Source organism: Pseudorca crassidens, chromosome 11, assembly GCF_039906515.1.
Source record: "Pseudorca crassidens isolate mPseCra1 chromosome 11, mPseCra1.hap1, whole genome shotgun sequence".
Taxonomy (NCBI): Eukaryota; Metazoa; Chordata; class Mammalia; order Artiodactyla; family Delphinidae; genus Pseudorca; species Pseudorca crassidens.
In genome coordinates this window covers 3709215-3732470 of record NC_090306.1, presented here as the reverse complement: position 1 = coordinate 3732470, position 23256 = coordinate 3709215, and the positions used below count along the sequence as shown (strand labels likewise).

The 23256-nt window shown below is 52.5% G+C and overlaps 1 protein-coding gene and 2 long non-coding RNA genes across 4 annotated transcripts in view; 1 reads left to right on the top strand and 2 right to left on the bottom strand.

The window, feature by feature from the left end:
- PRMT8 (protein arginine methyltransferase 8) overlaps positions 1 to 11091 on the bottom strand; it is an 82326-nt gene extending 71235 nt beyond the window's left edge. Inside the window, exons 1-2 of one of the 2 annotated variants that reach the window (XM_067695439.1) lie at positions 10959 to 11091; positions 9669 to 9801 (exon numbers count right to left, since the gene is read on the bottom strand). In XM_067695439.1, coding sequence (XP_067551540.1) covers positions 9669 to 9743 — 75 coding nt within the window. In that variant the 5' untranslated portion in view covers positions 9744 to 9801; positions 10959 to 11091. Of the gene's footprint in view, positions 1 to 9668; positions 9802 to 9893; positions 10033 to 10958 lie in introns of those variants that run through there. The other variant, XM_067695438.1, reaches the window with a different exon arrangement.
- Positions 8143 to 15843, top strand: LOC137201503 (uncharacterized). The gene is made up of 3 exons (XR_010932195.1): positions 8143 to 8610; positions 9979 to 10220; positions 13380 to 15843. It is a non-coding gene; the product is annotated as an uncharacterized lncRNA (long non-coding RNA).
- Positions 15844 to 18005: 2162 nt separating this feature from the next.
- LOC137201504 (uncharacterized) overlaps positions 18006 to 23256 on the bottom strand; it is a 54371-nt gene continuing 49120 nt past the window's right edge. The window contains exon 3 of the long non-coding RNA XR_010932196.1: positions 18006 to 18139. This is a non-coding gene — a long non-coding RNA (uncharacterized lncRNA). The remainder of the gene's footprint in view (positions 18140 to 23256) is intronic.

The window sequence follows — 23256 nt, the reverse complement described above, 5'->3', positions numbered from 1 at the left end:
AATCCCAGAGGCATGAGGATGAGACTCAAACTCACGTCTGCCTCCAAAACCCTCCCCGACGGTACCCTGGGAACCGCAGCTTTCACTCTGGAGAGCTGGGAGTAGACAGACTCTGTAACAAAAGGAAGTTCGCTGGTGTACGTGTGATGTGCGAGTTTATTTCCTTTATTCATTCAATAAATATTCATCACTTCCCTGCTAGGTGCCTGAAGGCAAGAATTGCACTGATGCACGTTAATAGCGAACATCCCTTAATTAGGATCCCACTTACCCTCGTGATGGGCTGCAATCATTTTTGTGGGATTCTCTGATTGCGTCTCCTTAGAGAAGTGCTGTCATAACTGCCTTTCAGGGCGAGATGAAGCCCTTGGATGTAATGCGCCTGGGGGAATTGCAGCCTCTCGTTTTCTGGCAGCCCCAGCTGTTAAAGGCCACGCCTTCCTTCCCTTCAGCTAACAAGAGACGATGCTTCACCATAGAGCTACAGGTGGGGACCTGAAGGAGGGATTTGCTCATCGCAGTTCCCTTTGTAGTGGTTTGGTCTCAGCTGTACCACCCTCTGGTTGGGCCTCACCCCCCGTGCATGTCCTTTACTGGATTCATGGCCAAGAGGACAGGGTGTTTAACTCGGTAATTAACACCCGATTTGCGGCGCCTGCCTGGGAGACGCCTGTGTCCTCCTCCCCTCCCGCCAGGCCTTGTTCTCCCGCCGTGGGAACGTGGGGAACATCAATCCAGTTATCGAGCAGTAGGAGTGGCTCTTGTCCCAGCAGCAGGGCTTGGGGGCGCCCGGAGAAGGCCAAGAGGTCTGAAGTGGGTGCCCATCTACACCCCCCCACTTCTCTCCATCCCTAGGGGCTCCGTGAGGTTTTGTTTTCCCGCTGTGGACATTGCGAACACCGCAGCCCTGGACCCCAACACTGAGTGTGCGTGTGGAGTGGGGCAGGCCAGCCCGCGAGGCATGGAGAACGCTGTCCCTCCTGAGAATGCTTGGATCAGTGAGTCCATCACGTCACCAGTGGAGGCCCTTTATTCACCTGTGCGCCCCCCGCCCCTTTGAGACACCACCGGATAAGCCCGGATGATAAATCATAGCTCATCTTGAGTACCTGCCGTGTACCTACGTGAGCTTCACACGAAGTCACTCATTTAACCCTCATAATAGCTCTGCGGGATAAGGTGCTACCACCACGACACAGATGATGAAACCAGGCACAGATGACGGTGTAACGCGTGCACGCCAGGACCCAGCCCGGCTGCGGTCTGCACCCAGGCACGAGCCCCAGGTCCTGCGCCCCGAACCTCTGCACAAAACCGCCTCAGGCCCAGAAGCCAGCAACCCACGTGGCTGAACTGTTTGGAAGGTGCCGAGAAAGTCCTTACTGCTCCCGTCCTCCAGAAGAGCCCCTCACGGACGCTAGGGACGGGCTCACAATGCTACCACTACGATAATTCTCTGGCAACCACAGAAAGCAAATCGCCCGGGAGGACGAGGGGATTGAACACGTGGAGCCGGGTACAGGCTGGCAGAGGCTCCAGCCAGCCTCCACCCTCTCCCACACACGGACGGACGTCTACCAGTTCCTTCCAGTCCCCAAAAGGCTCTCAGTGGGTGGGACCTGGTGTGGGCAAAAGTGAGGACACACTTCCCGCTGGGGATGTGAATAAAAGAGGGGGAAGAGGCCCCAGTCAGCAGCAGGACTGTAGGATAGGACTACTTACTGGTCCTATAATCTCCGTCAAGACAACCGACCACTGTGAGTTTCCATTTCTTCGACTACAAAATGCGAATAAGAAGAGTTGCTTGTAATGTTGTGTAAATTAAGCAAGGCAACGCATACGAAGCACTGAACACACGCCCAACACAAAATAGGGACGTGAAAATGGCAGCTCTTGTTATAATTTTGCTGCAACTCAAGGAAAAGGGGGCCTGACCAAGGTTCTGCGGCAACAGTGGGCAAGTTGGACAGTGGGCAAGCAGCGGGAGACAGACTTAAAGGAGAGAGACGACCTTCACTGACTCTGCAACTACTCCAAGCCCTCTCTACAGATTCGCTGCCATCTGCCAGCCACTCTCTACTCAGACCTACTACGTGTGGGCACCATGTTAGATGACGTTATGAGTTGAATCAAGTCCCCCCAAAAGACGTACTGAAGCCCTAACCCCTGTTACCTGTGAATTTGACCTCATTTGTAAACAAGAACCTCGCTGATGTAATCGGATTAGGATGAGGCCATACTGGACAGGGTGGGCACTGATTCCATACGACTAGTGTCCTTAGAAGAAGAAGAGATACAGACACGTGTAGGAGAAAAGGCCACGTGAAGACGGAGGCAGAGAGGCAGTGCTGTGTCTACCAGCCAGAGCATAGCTGACAAGTACCAGAAGCGGAGAAAGAGTCAGGGAACAGACTTCCCCCTAAGAGCCTCCAGCAGGAGCCCACCCTGCTGACGCCTGGATTCAGACGTCTGGCCTTCAGAACCGTGAGAGAATAAATTTCAGTTATTTAAGCCCCCAGTTTGTGGCACTATGTTGCACGAGCCCTAGACAATGAAATAAAACTACAAAGATAAATTTAGAAAACCAAGTTCCTGTCCTGAAGTCTCTGCTATTCATTTCATCCCATGTAAGAAGCTGGATGAGAGTTCAGGTTTAACATGGTGGCCTCGGTCCAGCTTCCAGAAAGGTATACTTTGTTAGTCAAGAGTTTTGCCTGGCCCACCAGCTGGGACTCCCGGACCCAGGGACATCCGGGAGGAACGAGGACTGTCCTGGCCACAAGTTATACTGGGTCCCCGCCACCCACGGGGCATAGCAGTGAGAACTGAAAGCAGGAGGAAAAAGCCGGGGCTGGTATCTTTTCCTCGGTTTCTTCCCAATCCACCATTCTTTGTTTCTCCTGTTAATCTCTCCATTCTTTCTCTTTGTATTTTAAGTGTCTACTCTGTTCCTTCTGCTGTCTTCACAGCCCGGTGGACTGGAAAAAGCAGAGGTCTCAGTGGCTAGAAAACCAGAGTTTGAGTTCCATCATTTACTAGCTGTGGGATCTCGGGCAAGTAACACTAACTTTCCGTGCTTTGGTTTCTTCATCTGTACGATGGGAATAATATGTAACTTGACGCGTTATGTACGGTGTACAGGATGTAACGTATGTGTGTATGTGTGTAATGTATGACGGCACCCACTCAACAAGACGATATATGCCGAAGCATTTTACGTGTCGTACGAAAAGGACAGAGACCTTGCTATGCACGATTCTTAGATCTTACCTAGGGAAACACTGGTTTTCGATATTACATATCAGGATATACCAGAAAATTAGCATCAAATGTAAAAACAGTCAAGCCGGTGCTAAAGGGGGTAGAAACGGCATTGACCTAAGAGGAAACATGGACCCAACGCCAACACCGAAGCGCTCTGATGTTGGCAATGTTTTCCCGTCTCTTAATTTGAATGATCTGAAGTTCCCATCCGGCTCTAAGAGTCTATGACTTTATGAAAATGTATACATCGAGCTGTTTGCTCTTATAAAATTACACTTTAAAAAGAGATCTTTGCTTATGGGTCACCCATTACAAATCTGGAGAAAGCTGTGATGCCTGAGGGACTTCTAATAGCAAGTGAAGGAGAAAAGCCATTTGAGGTGTGATGTATCCAGCGGGCCGGGTACCACCAGAGGGGCATGTCTTCTCCAACACACCTCTCCTGGCTAATCCAGAATTTCAGAGGAAGGGGCTGGAAATGCTCCAAACAGAGGCTGGTAAAGAGGGTGAGACACCCTTCCTGCAGCCCCCAATGCAAAGGCAACCAGACGGTTTTTAATCTCCTTTTAGAATAACATAAACCAAGGTGACTCCAATTGCACCGGAAGAGATGGAGCTCAGACCTAAGGAAGATCTGACTTCCTGACTCTTGAGATGCACGAGGGGTTTGGGGAAGTTGCCTCCTGTGAAGCTTTGTAACAAGGAACCAAGGGGCCAACTGCGTCGTGGGTGCAAGAAGTGGGCTCAGGGCTGGAAGCGCGGACACAGTGACCTTCGCGAGGCCCCTTCCCGCCCGCGCTTCCCCTCCTCTTGCCAAGGAGAGACAATGGGACAACACGCCTGCCTGTCACACAACACGACCCCACCTCCAGCTACCTTGGCAGCTCACATCTCGCCACGTTGCTCATTTTTTTCCTGCTGGCACCGTAGACTCCAAGGTGTAAATGCTGTTTTTACAGATTTTTGCACGTTCCACGCTGGAATGTGATAATCACTTCACATCGCGGTTAGCACCGAGGAGGAAACGAAACCCACTCCCGAGTCAGAGACGGGAGTGTGGTTTCACCCTCTTTGACAGCCAAAAGCCAGCGGGGGACTCTCTGCAGAGCCACACCTCTCGGGGGCGGGGGGCGCAAAAGACACGTGGGCATCTTCCTAATTCTCCTGAGCTCAGTTCAGGGCTGAAATCCGTGTTTGCTGAGGGATGTAGACTGTGGTTTGGCAATCATTTCAGCTGGAGAAATAAGGACGTAGGAGAGTCCATCCAGCTGGTGCTTTTCTGGCGCGACTCCTAAAAGCTGACAGGTTGACGATCCTGCAGGCCTCGGGAGCTCACCATGCTCTAAACCCTTTGCGCGAATTAATTCATTCAATCGTCGCAACAGCCGTACAAGGCCCAGAGGGGTTCGGGGACTCGTTCATCATAACAGCACGTCCACTGGATTCAGTGTAAAGCCAGGCAGTCTGGCTCCAGAGCCCCACGCTCGTCGGAAAGACACACGATGCAGACCCCAGAGAGGTGGGCCTGGGTCCAGCCTCCTCTTGCCCTTTTTCTTCTCCTCCCCTCACCTTTGTGCTATAGGACCACACACTTGAGCCGAAAACCCTGAGAAGAGGGAACCATGAGCGACGTCGGAATTCAGCCCATTTCTCCCCATAACTCACAGGGCAGCACCCATTGGTACCCTAACCCCACTGTCCTATTGCAGGAATTTTCCCAGCCCATAATCATTCTCTCTCCCCAGGCCAGTAAGTCAACAGCACATTCCAAAACCAGTCTCCAAAATGACTCCTGTGCTAAAACTATTTTCTCACCCCCGGGGCTTCTCCTTTGAGGTGCGAAAACCCCAACCAGGGAGTCGCACCGTAAGTAATGCATCAGGCTTTCGCCGAGAACCAGTGAAGCAGAGGCTCTGAGGGTCCATCATCCCCCAGGGTTCATACTGGGCCTTGTGATTAATCCCTTTATCTGCTCTTCAGACAAACACCCCAGGGGAAGAGGCAGTAACAATGGACTATTAAACAGGTACACAGGCAACCAGAGTGCACCCATGCTTCGAGCTTTGCAGCACCTCGATTCCCAGAAACTCCACTCATTTTTTGAGTTTTCAGGGTCCACAATGACCTAAGCACAGGAGTGGGGATGGGAAGCCCAATTTTCAGAAAGCCATGAGTGATTAACACCCAGAAGCCTCACGAGCTTGTTCACAATCCCACGAATCAGTCAACATTTGTGAGCATTTTAAATTTACTCTGTGTCAGGCACCGTGTTACGAACAGGGTAGACACCCTCCCCCCCAAAAAAGTTCATTATCCAACTGAAGAAACAGACATGTAAAAAGCCAATGGGAGATCAGCTCGGTGCTTTGTGACCACCTAGAGGGGTGGGATAGGGAGGGTGGGAGGGAGACGCAAGAGGGAGGAGATACAGGGTTATATGTATACGTATAGCTGATTCACTTTGTTATAAAGCAGAAACTAACACACCACTGTAAAGCAATTGTACTGCAATAAAGATGTTTTATTTTTTAAAAAAAAAGCCAATTATCTTGTAATAGGAAAAGTGAGAGACAGGTGTTAGGAACACAGAAGAAGGAGAAGGAAAACTCACTCTCCGTGGAGTGGAGGATAAATGGTCGATCTGGGAAGGCTGCTGAGAGGAAGAGACCTTTGGACTGGGTCTTGCTGGTTGAGGAAGATCTTTTGTTTCCAGAGAGAAGGGGGGTGGGTAGAGCAGCCCAGGTAGAGGAACCAGGAAGCACAAAGGCATTCAGGCATGATGTCAGTGTTTGCAGAGAACTGCATAGGGCAGGTACTGAAGGGCTAAGGAAAAGGGCTCTATCCTGTGTCCTAAAGGCAACAGGGCGACATGGTAAGTTTTGAAAGCAATGTCCGATCATGAGCAGATTTGTACTTCTGAAAGCCCATCGAGGGCTGGATTAGAGAAGAGGACAACAGGAGAGAGGCTGTTGCCTTAGTGAGGGCAGAGTGAGGGTGGTGGCCTCTGCACGGACAGCCGGCTGGGAAGGAGACCAGACAGTAGAAGGTTTCTAATGACACATGCGGAGCAGGGGATGATGCCCTCGGCCGAGGAGGAGAAGCGCATCTCAGGGACAGAGCCAGAAAAAGCAGAAACGGAGCTCACCGTGCCCACCCTGCCCCCGCCCCAGCTCCAAACTTCACTGGTCAAGGGAGGCTCTGCTCACAAGCAGGTTTTTTTGTTCCCCACTCTCTCCTGCCTAAGGATTAGAATATCTCTCCCTAAAAACCTTGTGAGAGGTCACCTTCTCCCTGTCACCCTTGCCTGCCCCAACACCGCATCTCTCCCTTCCCAAACACCCTCTCTCCCTATCCCTCTCTCCTGCTCCCATCCAAACGTGGCATCTTTTTAGAAGTCACGTAGGGACCTCCCTGGTGGTCCAGTGGGTAAGAATCATTGCGTCCACTGCAGGGGGCAGGGGTTCGATCCCTGGTCGGGGAACTAAGATACCGCATGCTGCACAGTGCGGCCAAAATAATAATAATAATAATAATAATAAAAGAATAGAAGTAGCAACGCAGGGCAAAGGGCAGTGAATCAGAAGCAGGGGCAGTCTGTGCTCCAAGGCTGTCTGTCCTGCTGACCAGGTAACTTTCAGAACTTGCTGGACCTGTCAGCCTCAGCATCCTCACCTGTAAAATGGGGCTAAGAAATGAAAACTAATCTTTGCTTATCTCACAAGATTATGGTGAGGATGAAATGAGATAAAGTGCTTGTAAACCACACCAAGGAAAGGCAGGAAAAGGTGCTACTGAACTATCTGGATCATCTGGCACTACTGTCCACCAGACTGTGAGTTCCTTGAGGGCAGGGGCCTGGTGTCTTCATCTTTGGATATCGAGAGCCTAATCATTCCTGGCACAGAGTCAGTGTTTGATAAAGATGTGTTGAATTAAAAACAAGGAGCGCTACCACCATAGACACAACACACACACACACACACACACACACACACCCCACAGAGGCATCCTTGCCTCCCTCTCTCTCACCATAAATGCAGGCAGATCCACAACACCCCACTTTTGGAAGTACTTCTCTAGTCCTGGCTCATTCCAAAAACAGCCAGTTCCTGGAAGAAAACCAAGTGATTGTCACGCTGCCTGGATGCCTCCATTGGCCACGTCTGACCAAGTCTGAATTCTTCCCCTTCTCAGGGGAAGCTGTGAAGAACTGAACCCCAGACTCACTCCCCTTCCCGGAGCCCCAGCTGGATCTGCCCCTCCCACTTTGTGCCAGGCGTTCGACATGGGTTTTTTCGTTTTTTTCTTTTTGTGCTCTCAGGAGCTCGGCCGCCTATACTGCTGTTTTCATTGATGCCTTGAACAGAGCTGGCATGTGCAACCGCCGAGAAGGGGGAGTGCGGAGCTGCGGGGGAAGCATGTAAAAATAGCCGGGCGCGCGTCGTTCTGCCTGCTCCGGACTCCCTGAACCGGGGCCGAGGTGGGGAAGCCCACATCGCCGTGCACAGTGCGGAACCTGGCCGGGGTCTGCACCCAGACACGGCGCAACAACCGGAGGGCCGGGGGGCTAGAGACCTGCGAAAACTTTTTTTTTTTTTTTAGAAGCCGAGCGGTAGGGGGATGGGTAGAGAGAAGCTGTTTCTTGCTTCTAGCGCTCCAGCCACACGGCTGCAGGGACTGCTACGTGCCCGCTGGTCCAACAGATTACAGAAGTGCAGCCTGGACTCTGAGCTAGTTTTAGAAACCCATTCTGCAGGTGGGCGATGGGAGGGAGGAGGGCGAGGGGATTGGTAAGGCTAGCTCTCTGCCTTGCACTACACATCATTCTGAGTGTCTGCTTGCCTGGGGGCGGGTGTGGGGGGGCGAAGAGGAAGTGGCGAGGGGACCGCAGGCGCGCATGCTTTGCCCTAACTCAAGGTGACGGCATTAGCTCCCGAACACCCCACGTTCTCCCCCAGAGCGTGTTTGTTTCGAAATCGACAGTTGCCAGATACATGCTGCTTCTAGTTTCTCAGAGAACGGGGATTTTAAAAGCTTTGCTGCCTACGCGGTGGGGTTAGGGGGTAGCTGCAGTTCAGACCTCGAGGGGAGAAGATCGGGAAGGGTCTCTGCCCCTTTCTGCAGCCCAGCAAGACAGAGGGACAATCCCCGTGCCACACCTCCATCCCGCCCCACGCTGCATATGGGTAACCATATGTGAAGTGCACGGCAGCCCCACCAGACACCCGGCTATTAATAGAGCCCGGGAATTTGCTCTCTGCCTTTTTCCTGCCACCGAGTAAGGGATGATCTTCACACACATATCCCACTCCGCCCCCCCCCTCGGCGCACCGTTCCTCCACGAAGGTAAGGGGGCTGCCCACGCGGATCCCCTTCGTGACTACAGGTGCCCAGAACCTACGGGCTAACCCAGTTGTAATGACAGCAGGGTCAGAGCGAGGCCAGGGAACGCAGCCTCCAGTCTTTGCGGCTCCGAGCCAACTCCAGAGTACAGAAAGGGCAGCCGCTGGGCTGCCGGAGGCGGGGGACGAGAGCGCAATTTGCGGAGCTAGAGCGACCTCCTGGGAACTGCTGCGGGACGAGCGGCTGCGGACCCATTTCCCGATGCAGCGCGGCGCGCAGGCCCCACGGCCCGCGTGGGCTCGGCTGCGGCAGGAGCGGGCGCTGTCCCTGGTCCTGAAGGTGGCCGCGGCCCGAGCTTCCTCCCCGGGGTTAGCGTCCCAGAGGCGGCTCGTAGGTGCTGGAGGGCAGACCTCTCCCCGGCCCGGATGTGGGCGCGAGGGTCTGTTGGTGGTCCCCAAGTGCCATCCCGGCACGGCGCACGGGGGCCCCCCTCCCCGACCCCCATCCCCGCGGCCCGGAGCTCTCTGCGGTGCTGCGGGGACCGAGAGCTCGAGCTTGAAGGGTAACGCCGAGGGAGCGGCCGGCCGGAGACGGTCAAGGCGCCGCAGGGAGCAGACCTGGCCCCCGGATCACCCATCCCGATCCGGCTGAAACCGGCACCCTGGAGCCCTAACGGAGCCCAGAGGGGAGGGCAGGGGAGTTCGGCCGCCCAGGGTTTGGGACGTGGGGTGGGGGAGGGTGGAAAGCGAGCAGCGGGGGGGCAGGAGAGGGAGCTGGGGTGAGAGCGACTCTTTTGCATTTTCAAGAGGGAGGGGGCCTGAGACAGGCACTGTCTTTCCCGCACCCAGCGCACGCACACACACACACACACACACACACACACACACACACACGCACACACGCGCACACGGCCGGCAGAAGCAAGCGGGATGGAGCTGGGAAAGTTTGGCACCAGGTGCGGAGCGGCGGCGGCGGCGGCGGCGGCGGCGGCGGCGGCGGCGCGCGGCGCGGGGGTCCCGGCGGGCTGCGGGGTCTCCGAGCCCGGCCTCTCGCCTCCTTACCTCGGTGTTCTCGGCCGTGTTCTCCGCCATTTTCCTCCTTAGGAGCAGGCAGCGGGAGGAGTGTTTCATGCCCATAAGAGCCAGCAAGGGTTTGGTGATACAGAGATAGTGCCGAAAGAGAGAGCTGGTGTAGCTTTAAAAGAGAGATAGAAAGAGAAAATGGGAGGAAAAAAAAAATAAAATAAAAGCCCAACCCAGTCCCTCTGCTGGAGCATCAGCCGGTACCATCAACCACGGTGGAGTCTTTCCTGCAGTCTCCACTTTGTTTTATTTTCCTCCCTTCTCATCGGCTTCGGATTCCTTCACACAGTTTCGAGTTCCTGTGGCGCCCGCGACCCCCTCCCCGCCTCTCTCCACCCGCGCTGCGGGCCAGGCAGGAGGGAGGGAGCCCCGAAGGCTCCGCGGAGGCGGCGGCGGCGGCGGCGGCGGCGGCTCCTCGCCGGCTGCTCGCAAAGTCCGGCCGGCCGAGGCAGTCGACAACTCCTCTCAACTTCTGCCGATCAGCGGGCGAAGCAACACGCTTCCTGCGCGTCCCTCCCGGGGGCTGAGCCGGTGAGTGGGGGCGGGGAGGAGGCTGGGCCGGGCGGGAGGCTGCTGCTGGGCGCAGACCGAGGGCCCCCGCGCCCCGGGCCGCCCCCTCGCCCGGGCTCCGGGGGTCTCTGGGCCGCCTCCACTCCCGGGCGCCGTGGACAACTTGCTGGGGGGGGGCAGGGAGGGGGGGCGAGGGCTGCGCGGACGCAGCCGGGCCACGCGTGATGCTCAGAGAAGGCAGGCGCCGGGGCTGGGCTCCGGCAGGTCCTCGGACCCGGTGTGCGTCTTCCCACCGAGGACGGGCCCTGGGCAAGGCTGGGCCACGGTCACCTCGCTCCCATCCCAGCGCCCCCCCACCCCAGCTCTCCCGCTCCGCTGCCAATTCATGCATCCTTCCTCCGCGTTTGGGGTTTGGGGAGCCACGGGGTGGATGCCTGGATGAGGGAGGGTCCTTAACTCTTTCAACTCTAGGGCTACGTGTAGCATCATGACCCCTTTTTTCTCCCACTCTCCCTCTCCAAGGACCTGGGGCTCCAAGCCTCGCCCAGGCCGAGAGGGTGGGACCAAGGTTCAGCCAGAGGTGGCCTGGGAAAGAGGGTGGGAGAAAGTCAGATGGGTGAGCCTTCCGCCGCGCTCCCCCTGCCCCGGTCTCCCCGGCAGCCCCCTGCCCACACATCTATCTTCTCCCTCCTCACCCCTCCCCCAGCATCACCAGATCTTGAAGTCCCTTTTATGGGAGAGGAGGAGAATGTCACATACCCATTAGGATTCTCTTGATCCTTTTTTAAGGGAGTTTGGGCGGCAGCAGAGGGTGTGAATTTTTATACAATGCATTCCTGTCTTCACTTTGAGAGCTTCTTTTTCTCTGTCTTACTGGCCATCTGTCAGGCGGGTGGGGATTAAAACGGGCTGGGGGGGCGCTCTGTGTCCCCCATTACAACAGGCCTCTGGGGCTGACTCCTTCGAAGACAGCTGCACTTTCAAGCTTTCAGTTCACAAGTCAAGGGCAGGGACCTAAAAGGGGCTCCTTGGGCGTCCTGGCTCTCTTCACTTCCCCCCTGTGCTTACCTAGGCAGAGCAGTCCTGCACGCATGCCCTATTTGTTATTTAACGTCACCTTTGACAGCCAGGAGGTGTGAGCCTGATTGCCCTCAACTAACCCGAGTCCATTGAAGAAATGGGCCAGGGTCTAAAGACATTTCCATCACCTGGTCCTCGGGAAAGAGAGGATACATTGCAATAAGTGGAGGAGGGGATGGAGAGTGGGCAAGAGGCTTGAGTTAATGGGTGAGTGTGTGTGTGAGTGTGTGTGTGTGTTGAGGAAGGAGTACTTTTAAATGAAAGAATGACCTTAACCTCCTTAACCTTCTCCTCCCTCAGACCACAAACCTGGATGCGCGTTCAGGGTGAGCGAGCCGAGTCTGGCAACACCTGGTCATTCTCCTTCCCTTTCACATCCTGCCAACGCGCAGAAGGTGGTGGGGGGCAAATGAGCTGAATCTAAGGAGTGACCTTTACCCTCTTGAGCCCCATTTTCTCTAAGCATCCTTCTCAGAGACAAAAGATCTTGAGACATCTGATCTCCTACCAGGAGAGGCTCAGTACTTGTACAGTCAACAGAAACCAGAAAGGGTCTTCCCAGTTCTTCAGTCCTATCCTCTCATTTTACGGACAAGGAGCCCGAGATCAGAGAGAGGACACGTGTCTGTGATCCATCAGCTAGCTGACAGAGCATCTCAGAGCAGCTCCCCAGCCCCCTGGCTTCCAGTCCAGCGCTCTCTCCCCACCCTACCCCACCTCATACTGCTGCAGCCTGTGCAGTGCATCCATTCTGTGACGAACCGGGGCGGGGAGGGAGGCTCAGACTAGCTCCCACCGAAATAGGCTGCTGCCTGTGCGTGATTATGTTGCTATGAGAACCTCAGTGGGTGTGTTTCCTCCATTCTCTGTTGAAATCTTTTGCTTCGCTTGGCTTCTCCCCAAGCTTCTCCCCAAGCACGGCTCCCCTTGCAAGGGGGAGTGGAGAGGCTGAGATGGAGAGCTGTATTCTCAGAGCAAAGAGTTTTCTAGTCCGACCCATCCAACCCCGAGCCAGCCTGGGGCCGTGCCTGAGGAGGCCAGGCCACCAGGGTGGCTCCAGAGAGGCTGGAGGACAAGACTGAGCGGTCCCGAAAGTGGACACTCCTGTCCTCTGCAGAGCCACCTCGGAGCAGAGAGGAGTTGCCCCTTCTACGCTCCCACCTCTTTACAAATTCACAAGCAAAATAACTGTTACTTTTAAGAGACTAAGTTTGGGGTAATTTGCTACACAGCAAAGGATTACCTGGATACCCGTCTCCTGGAGTTGTGAAAATTCATGATGCATAAACAGTGCCTAGCACATAGCAGGCATTTTCTGGTAGCGTTTTCTCACCATCCCCACTGTTCACAAGAATTCGGTCTTTCTCCTTCTCTTTTGTATAGGTATGTCACATAGTCTTTTGCAAGATCTAGTCATTCCACAAAGAACTTACTGGGCATCACTTATATACCTAGCTCATGAATAGGCCCTGGGCTTAGCAACAGGCAACAAAAGATACTGGAATGACCATTGAACAGCTCTTAATTTAATTACCCTGGAGGCTTTGACATAGAGAGAACTTTCGTAGAAGAGCTTTGGAAAGGACTCTGCTGGGAGGCAAAAGGACGTATGACAAGGAGTACAGGGACTTCTCCAGGATGTGAGTTAAATGAGTGGTCTGCACAGTAGGTCCTACTGGGTACAGAGGTCCTGAAGACACATTTTGCTTATGTCATTTTTCTTATGCTAGATCTTCAGTGCCACAAAATGTATTGAAGAGTACATGTAAAATGCTTAAAACAAGGCCTGGCTTAGGGTCAGACCACGGACGTTGTGCTAACATTTGCTAGGCACTGTGCTAGGCTCTGAGTTAAACTTGATAGAGCCCTTATGTGCTGGAGACTTTCCCAGATGTGTCCTCATGAAGTTCTTTCGACAACTCTTTCAGGTAGAGAGATGCTGTCACTGTCCCCACATCATAACAGATGACACAGAAACACAGAGAACTGCCCCAGTGGTAGAGTCAGCATGCGAATCCAGGAGGTTACCCAGGTTCCAGGAACAAGGGAGTGGTTCTAGAAGGTTTCAGTTGGACTAATGATTTGGTGTCGCTGTTGCAGCAGAGCTGCAAACCCTGGAAGGTTGAGCAAGGCCTCTGAAGTTCCATCCCATAATCATCTCCTCCCAGGCCTCCGGAAGGTGAAGACTGTGTGTAGTAGCTCTACTCCAGGAGCCAAGCAACCGTTCCTCTGCTGCCTCCCAAAACCCAGTGCCTGGGGGCCAGGATGCCGCTTCTCCGACCTGCAGACCATACTGCCTGGGAAAGCCCAGATTCTAGCCTGTTCACGTGTGCTTGCTTCAATAAAAGGGGCTGTGTAAGAAAGAGCGTGTGTCTTCCCCCTCAGGGAACCTCACACGTGGCCAGGGCTCACATATGGCCGAGACACGCTGCGGTGAATCCACGGCTCCTCAAGAATCAGGCCACAGCCGTTATCCATCACCACCTCCCAGCAGCGAACCCAGCAGTGCGCTTCGTGTCTTCTGGGAGATGGGAGACAAGCCAAGGCTGCGGCAGCCGGCTACCTGGCTGAGCCCCCAGACGGCCCCACACCTGGGAAGTTCTCCTGCATGAGAGCCTCTGCCGCCCTAATTCTCCCCAACCCAAGGCTGAATTATTTCTTAAACTGCGTTCCGAAAAACAACTTGTAAGAGTGCCACCAACGCCTGCAAAGTAATTTGGGTTTCTTCCCTTTTTTTTTTTTTTCTTGCCATTAAAACCGGAATGTTATGTCTTCCTTGCTCGGATAATGTCTGATTGAATCAACTCACTGTGGTTTTGTGCTGGATATGATACTGTTTGGTTTGACTGTTTATTCTCACTATATTTGGGAGGCATTTTCTTAGTAGGTCTGCAGTCAGAGCTTAATCTTTGGTGTTTTAGGCCCCTGAAAAGCTATTTTCACCTGCCTTTCTCTCAGGGTGAGAAGGACTCCGAAGACATCCAGACGTTTTGTCAGTGGCCTACGATGGAACCCAAACTTCTCTGGAGAAAGCAGAAGAGGGACACAGTGGCAGAGCCCTTAAAGATACTAAAATAGTCTTTCTAAAATGCTATCGCGACAAAAATCAGCTTTTTCTTCTTGGTGGAAGTTGTACACGCTACTCCGTTCCTCTTTTTCAAGTCTCTCATAAAGGCTCCCCTTTTTCTGGAAAATCTCTCCTGAGTCTCCCCAAAGCCAGCTAGAAATCAACTCAGTCTATCTGGTGCAGGAACTTAACACACATTTTCTTCCATTAGCCCTTATACCACAGCTACTACAGTAGCCAAGCACTGTGCCAGGCATTCTGGACTAAAAGATGAAAAGACAGCCCTACCCTGATGACCTACCTTCCAGGAGGAGTTGGTTAGGGATTCAGGTACTATCAGAGGTCATATGGATTGGTTCTTATAGGTTAAATACAGCTATAATAAATGGCTTATAGTCAGGAAGGCCCTGCAAGAGCTATCTATTGATATGGACAGGGAGACCCTGGAGGCTTTAAGGCCTGGACCAGTAGCCTCCATTCAGGTAAGGCTGGGGACAGCTTCTTTATCAAGATACCAAAGTTCTTCCAAATGTGCTTCCAAAACTTTTATGGATGGGAAGTTTCTCAGCCTTGGCCCCCCAAAAGCATTAAGTACTGATGCCTCTTGGGGCATATAACACACTGTGACCTGCCCTAGTGCAGGGCTGATCTCTGGAGTTTCATGGGTGGCCCTACCTGAAAGTGCACAGAGAATGGAGGCGGCAAAGAAAGCTGTGCTTGATTCCACCTGTTTCCTTTCTGGACCAGTTAACCACCCTGATCTATTTCTTCCATTCCCAAAGGGTTTCTTCTTTAATATAAATCTCTGCTAGATTTTTTTAAAGTGTAAAATATTACCCCTCTACCGTGATACTAACATTTTGCTGTGTATCCTCCATTTGTTTCTCATGCAAACGTATCAACAGATCTTTCTTAACTTACAATGGGCTTACCTCCTGATAAAACCCTCCCAGATGGAAAATACCATAAGTCGAAAATGTGCTTAATACACTTAACCCTCCCAAACATCACAGCTTAGCTCGGCCTACGTTAAACGTGCTCAGAACACTTACATTAGCCTACAGTTGGGCAAAATCATCTCACCCAAGGCCTATTTTATAATAAAGTGTCAAATACACCATGTAATGTATTGCATACTGAACTGAAAGTGAAACACAGAACGCTGTCTGAGTACAGAACAGTTATAACTATGTCGGTTGTTTACTGTGATCTCGGGGCTGCCACCGCCCAGCATCATGAGGGAGGGTTTCCCTGCCTATCGCCAGCCCGGGAAAGGATCAAAACTCAACATTCAAAGTATGGTTCCTACTGAATGCGGACCACTTTCACACCATGGTAAAGTCGTAAAATCGTACATTGAAACTCTGTATATGTGTTGTATAGACGTGGAATAATAGACGTGGCTCAGCAACTTGGCTTCTTTGTTACACAGTGTATTATAGACTCCTTTCTATGTTATTACACGTAAATCCAAGTTATTATTATTTTATTTTTCTTTTTTTGCAGTATGCGGGCCTCTCACTGTTGTGGCCTCTCTCATTGCGGAGCACAGGCTCCGGACGCGCAGGCTCAGCGGCCATGGCTCAGGGGCCCAGCTGCTCCGCGGCATGTGGGATCTTCCCGGACCGGGGCACGAACCCGTGTCCCCTGCATCGGCAGGCGGACTCCCAACCACTGCGCCACCAGGGAAGCCCCCAAGTTATTATTTTTAAAAGCTGTAAAACGTCTCAGTGTGTGGATAAGCCATGCTTTCATAAACCAGCACCCTACTGATGGATTTTCAAGTCATTCTAAGTATCTTGACTGTCACTCTAGGCAGTTTTGCAATAAATGTTCTTTTACATACACCCTTATAAACAGGAGCTTTGCTTCCATAAGATAGTTTCCCAAAAGTGATATCATTTTAATTTTTATTGCCAGATCCTCTCCAAAATGTGCTTCCTCAGAGTGTAGCCTGAACCCTTGGAAGGTGCACATCCAGCCTCCCTTCCCATCTGCTATTCCAACGTCGAGTACAAAAATATTTACTGCATTCAAAGCCCTGGAGTAAGCACTTGAGGGGGAAGATCCATGAGATAAAAGACACGATCCTTGTTTAAAACGCATTTCGACACCAAGAGCTCGACAGCCTGGCAAAGTGTTCACGAGATGGGCTGAGACGTGGGGTATTTTTCCCTAGAGGGAAACCAGACTGATTCCAAGTCTAGGCAGCCAGGCATGAATTGGATGTTACCAAGAGGCTCTATAGTCTGAAAAATAATAAAGACAAAAAAAAGTAGGCATCGATTACATGCCACTTGGGTGCAATGGCCACAGAGGATACTCAGGCTTTCGGGGCCACCTTCATTTCCCATTCCTTCCAGGAGGCTGTGCCGGAAGGAGAGCCTGGCTTGGAGGCAGGATGCCACTGCCACTTTTCACGGGGCCTGATAGAAACCCGCCACCTGGAAAACCACAGCCTCCACCTCCCAGAGGAGTCTTGTTTGGTCCCTTTTGATATAACATTTGTCGTGTTTCAGACTTGCCCATAAGATGTGACCCACCCGTGACCCCTTAACCCAAGGAAACCTTACACCACTTAAAACCTCCCATTTCAGGCTATCAGAGGATGCCTGAAAGTGTGAGAGACGCCGAGGGAAGAAGAAGCAAAAGGAAGGAGAGACCTTTGGCCAGAGCCTGGGAGAAAGGGCCTGGGCTTTGTGGTCTTGCGGACCGGTAGGTAGCGTCTCCGTCGGTACAAGGGTGGCTTCCTGGTGATCGCTCTCTGGCAGATGCATTGGGAGAATAAAATGAACCAACGTAGATAAAGCATTAAGCACGTTTCCTAGGAAATAGCGTTCTAAGAAAAGTGAGTTTCCTTCCCAGCATCTGTCCGGAGAAGACCATGTCTATCCACGCGGGACAGCAACGGCGTGCTGCGCAGGGAGAGCATCACTGCCGGGGGCCATCGGATCTGTGCTCTAGTCCCAGCTCTGTCGTTCAATAGCTCGGTGGCTTTGAGGAAGTCACTTTCCCTCTCTGAGCCCCCCACCTCTTCTTTAAAAGAAGGGGTTTGCATGAGACAAGCCCCACATCCCCTTTCTGCTTTGTCCTTTTTATGTCTGGCATGAATTATGTTTCTAACCACACCCACGTAACAACAAAGGCCGGTCACATGCATCTCAAACCAAAACTCAACTCTGATGACCAAAACAAAGGCTGAGGAGTGGGACACACTCTCCCCTGACGTGTCAGAGTGATCAAATGGAAGGTCCACTCCTGTAGAGTCGGAGACTTACAAAGGGGGCCTGCAGCTAACGCTCATTACAATGGTCACTCCAGCACGGGGCCAGGATTAGGGCTTTCCAGAGGTCAAAGGGCAGATTCCATTATTTTAAACCATCCTGTTTGACTTTAGCGGTCTCAAAGTCATCACCAAGCGGTCGTTATAAATAGTCATCACTTGATTTCCCAGACGCTTACGAAGGAACAGAGCTCAATGGGAAAACCAGTGAATTCCTTGCCAGCCCAGGCTGCGGGGCTCTGGTCAATTACAACCCTATCAGGTCTCAGTGATCCGTATCGACGCATGAACGTGCAAACTGGCAGATTACCCAAAAATCGCTTGTCTGCCCCATTTTATGTTTCCAGGTGCGTGCAAATAGAATTTATACCTGTCTCATGAGTCTTGGCTTCAAAATTTATTCAGATTAACGTGTTGTCCCCAGTACACAACGTTGGCCACGGGCGGTGGTCCAGACAGCGGCCAGAGTTCTGATCCTATCAGGGGCGGTCCACTCTGGGGCTGATTCGCCTGTGGGGAAGACAAGCATCAGTTATCATCCTCACATATCTCTCAGGGTTATTCCATGGGAAAAACTGCATAAAGGTTGGGTGACATTTAAAAATCACACAGCAAGGAAAGAGTGGCTTCGGTTCCATGGGCCGTCCGGATATCCGTTTAATTCAAATGCAGCTGTGGCTTCCAGAGGGAAGGGCTTCCCTCTCCTGGGATGGAAATATTCTGGAAAAGCTAAGGGCCTCTCCCGTGGACATGCCGCTTCTCTCCTAGGGCCTCACGGGAGGAGGGGGAGCCTGGGGACCTCAGAGCAGTGACTGCAGGCCAAGCAGTGCCAGGCCAGGCACTGAGTCCACACCAAGCCCAGAGGTGAGCACGCTCCTAATGGGGGACTGAACACAGCCTAGAGCCCACGCCTGCCCACAACTCCACCAGGAGGAAGACCACAGACCTGGTTTTACATCCAGATTCTGATACTTTCCTCTGTGACTTTGGGCACATCGCTCCACTTCTCTGAGCCCCGAAATCCCCACCTGCAAATAGAGGTGGGCCGAATTGGCACACAAAAAGATATTCAGCGTCACCGATTATTAGAGAAATGCAAATCAAAGCTACAGTGAGGTAGCACCTCATGCCGGTCAGAATGGCCGTCCTTTAAAAGTCTGCAAATAACAAATGCTGGAGCGGGTGTGCAGGAAAGGGAACGCTCCTACACTGGTGGTGGGAATGTAAGTTGGTGCAGCCTCTATGGAGAACAGCATGGAGGTTCCTCCGAAAACTAAAAATAGAACTACCATATGATCCAGCAATCCCACTCCTGGGCATATACCCTGAGAAAACCATAATTCCAAAAGATACATGCACCCCTATGTTCATAGCAGCACTATTTACAAGAGCCAAGACATGGAAGCAACCTAAATGTCCATCGACAGATGAATGGATAAAGAAGATGTGGTACACATATACAATGGAATATTACTCAGCCATAAAAAAGAATGAAATAATGCCATTTGCAGCAACACGAATGGACCTACAGACTTAATAAGTGAAGTAAGTCAGAAAGAGAAAGACAAATACCATATGATATCACTTATATGTGGAATCTAAAATATGACAAATGAACCTACCTACAAAACAGAAACAGACTCACAGACATAGAGAACAGACCTGTTGTTGCCAAGGGGGAGGGGGAGTGGGGCAGGACAGAGTGGGAGGTTGGGTTGAGCAGATGAAAACCATTACATATAAAGTAGATAAACAACAAGGTCCTGCTGTAGAGCACAGGGAACTATATTCGATATCCTGTAATAAACCATAATGAAAAGACTTTTAAAAAGAAAAAATATATATATAACTGAATCACTTTGCTATAGAGCAGAAATGAACACAACACTGTACATCAACTCTACTTTAATTAAAAAAAAACAAAGGTGGGTCAGGTTGGTGCATCCGGCGTGACCCAGAGCCAGGCTCATTGCACACCTCAGTAAACGGGCGCGACGGTGTGCTGGGTGTGGATGTGACCAACTTCAGTCTGCAAAACTGCATCTGCTGTTATGTTCGACTCTCCGAACAGAACACCCCCAGAGGCCCAGTATCTGTCAACCGGGCGATGGCTCGAGACAGGGCCACTCCATCTAAATGGCACCTATCAAACCGTATTCTTGCTGCAGCTCTTTCTGTCACATCTGCTTAGTAACAGCTCTGAGTGGTGTCACCCTGGGTCACATACCGTACTGGCAGGTGTGGAGGACATTGCCCTTTCCCCTTAACTTCTGGAAAACTCAGCTTATGCAAGTGGCCAAATCTGCCACTCAACATCTTCAGGACTCAGTGAACGCATCCTGAACAAACTGGGATTAATCACAGGCAGGCAGGAAGGAGTCGGCACTTTGGCAGGTGGATGGCTGAGGAAGAGGGGGAGAGTGACATCAGAACAACTTTGCTTATACACCCTGGCTCTTCTACAGCGTGCGAAGATGACCTTTTCTTTTTGAAACAAATCCCCATCTGTATCTTTCCCCGCTGTCCCATATACCAGCCCTGGAAGGTTCAGGTCACGGTTTCCAGCTGGGAGGCTCTGAGCAAATCTCATCCCCCTCCTTCCGCCTCATTTTACCCTCAAGTTCATAAGACAAGGGTAGGCTTCCCCCTTTCTTCTCCTGATTGGATAATGCAGTCCCTGAAAACTCTGCCCTTTCCCAAGCCAAGCTTGGGACAAAGTTTCCAGTCCTGTAGAATCATGGCCATGACTTGGGTGGGGAAGAAGGAGGTTGCACCCATGAACTACTGGACTTTCTCTGAGCAGGACCAAGGGCTCCTTTCCTGTCCTGGGATCAGAGGCACTTTTGTCTATCAGCATCTCAGGCAGGGCTCGGCTGGTGTAAGAGGAACTCCAGTATAACCAGACCACTCCACCCTGTGTCACAACTAAGTAACAAGGGTCCAAAGTTCCTCTTCTTGAAACTTCATGTGACAGAGAATCCCTTATAGTGCCCTAGCCCCCCAAAGACCCTCCTGAGGGTCTCTAGGGGACCCTGCAGGACCACACTGCACGTACTCATGCTGAGTCTTCTTCTTCGTCTCTGCTCCCCTTGGTCAACGTCCAGTGACCTTGAACTTGCTTCCGGAGCCTTGCCGTGGCCCGTGTTGTCAACGTCCCTCAGGAAGCTGCTGATGGCCGTGGAGGCTGCTGTCTCCCTGTGCGCCTGGCAATTCCCGATGTCGTGCAGAAGCTGGGGCAGATCTGCCGAGCCCCCAAGCTCACTTCTCGTGCTCTGAGTCTCACTGAGCCTTCTGGGGAAACGGCCCTTTCCGTTTCTGACCCTAACCTTTCCGTTCGTCTGCCAGGACACGAGGCCCCGCGTCAGGGTGGAACACAGATCACACCCCATCCCCTCCGCCGCCTCGGTCTCTTCGCCTGTCTTCCAATCACAAAATAACGGCACAAGCACCTCTGTTCTTCAGCCGTGGATGGAAGCGCCCATGCAGGTGAGTCCCTGCAGACGATATACCTGGGGGAGCAGAGGGGACCCGCCCCAGCGTCGACGGCTCGGGCTGGGCGTACTCAGAGGGCAGATGGCTGGGCAGCCCTGTCTTTCCCTTTCAGTTTCCAAACATTTGCTCACGCCTCGGTGACAGGAATTTCCCACCAGTGTATCGGGTCATGTTCTGCCCTACAGGTAGTGGGCAGGTGGGTGGTAGCACGTACGGAAGGTCCACAACAGGGAGGACCCATTCTCACACCAGTCCCAGCTCTGTCCTCCTGCTTCAGCGAGTTTCATATCTCTCTGCCCCGCCTTCCCCTCCACCCCTACCACCATCAGCTATCACCTCTCCTGGAGAAACAGCCCAAGCCGGTTGCTAGCTGTCAGCCATGGGTGGCCTTCCCAGAGGTACGTAAATTTCAGGAGGAGACTCTGGAAGCCGGCCTCGCCTCCAAGTGACAAAGGAATGAATCTCTAATGGTGGAAGGTCAAGCATCAGTTCCACGCTGATGAGAGCATCGTTCTGGGGTGGAAGTTCACCCCGCACCCTTCCCAATCAGGTTACACCGGGGTTTCATTCTCCTGCCTGACGGTATAAGTTGTGCCCTGGCCGGCAGGCTGCAGAGAAAGCATGGAGTTCTGGGGAGGGGGTGGGCGGGGAAGCACTGAACTGAAATCAGGAGTCTCAAATTCTAATCCCAGCTCTGCCCCAAGTTGCTGAAGACCCTGGGGAGGGAGTTATCAAGAGACAAGTGGGAGGGCGTGGCTAAGGTCTGTCCCGGCGCTTCGAGTCCCTGGCGTTCCCGGTCATCTTCCTCTGTAGAGTTTCGACGAGCTGAATCCGTGGGTCACTCTCAACTCTCCATTCTGTCGTTGGGAACCCGTGGTGGCATCCAGAGGAGAGGTGCTTCCCCAGCTCCAAACAAATGAGGAAAGGAAAGAAAAAGTACTGGGAAAGCTTGTGCTCCAAGGGCTCCAGCACGTGGGCCACAAGAACACCCAACCCTACCTATCTTCAAAGTGGTTTTTCTGTTTTAAAAAAAAAGAAAGCTTAAATGCCACCTCTTCCCCCTGAGGATCTCAAATGCTCATGGTCTCCCAGTAGGAATCATCTGTTCTAAAACACTGCATCCAAGTGAGGCTTGCAGAGAGGGTCTCTCTAGCTGGGAATTTATGGAGAAACATGCCAGCCAGGGTTCCGCATTCTCCGTGCCCACGCAGAGCATCCGTGGACTGGGACCGCTGGGCGTCTGTTTGCAAGGCAGCCACAAACGGCTTCCTGTTCCTCTCCCATCTTCCCCCCCACCGCTGCCTCTTCCTCTCTGCCCCCACTTCCACAGTGTCCTCCACTTCCATTGAGATGCTTTTAAATGAGTGGATAGTGCCTGAAGCATGAATAAAGAAACCGGAGGGCCGAACCCGACGCTAACAGGTAACATGTAAAAACATGTAATACGTAACATATGTAACGTACACAGCAGGTTCCAAGAGGCCTCCTCATTCCGGGGCAAAGATGCCACGAGACCATGTGTGTCCAGCGTTCCTCGGGGGTGGGGAGAGCCCTCAGGCTGGCCCTTCCCCTGAGCCCAGTGGGCTTGCACAGGAGTGATTTAACCTTTCTTGGCCATCAGCAAGTGAAAAGCAGGAAAGCCTTTTCAAGAGATGTCACGGTAGCTGTGTCTTTGGAGGTTTTTTTTTTAAGCAATGAAGACAGTTATCTAAGGAAAACGGTTTAAGTCTAGTGATGCCTGGAGCCAGGGGGCAGGACATAGGGCTTCAAGGGCCCCCCACGAGATTGCACAGTCTAGGACTATAATAAAAACACTAGCCAAGTTCCTGGGGCCCTTCTGAAGACAGCCGGTTGGGCAAGGCTGGTTCCCAGCCTCCCCCAACCTGGAGAGCAAGGGAGAACCTGGGCCAAGGCCCATGCGGGTGAAGGAGTCTTGGGACCAGCTCTGGCCCACAGGGAACCAGGCCGAGCCACGAACAGCGGCCACCAGGGAAGCACAAACTCATGCTTGGAACATGAACCCCGCTTGGTTTCCACAGGCACAATTATGCGGAGGAGAGAAATTGGAGGGAGAAGCTTACTTTAATAACATGAATTTTTAAAGAGCTTCCAAGACTTTCTCTGTGGAGAGGCCT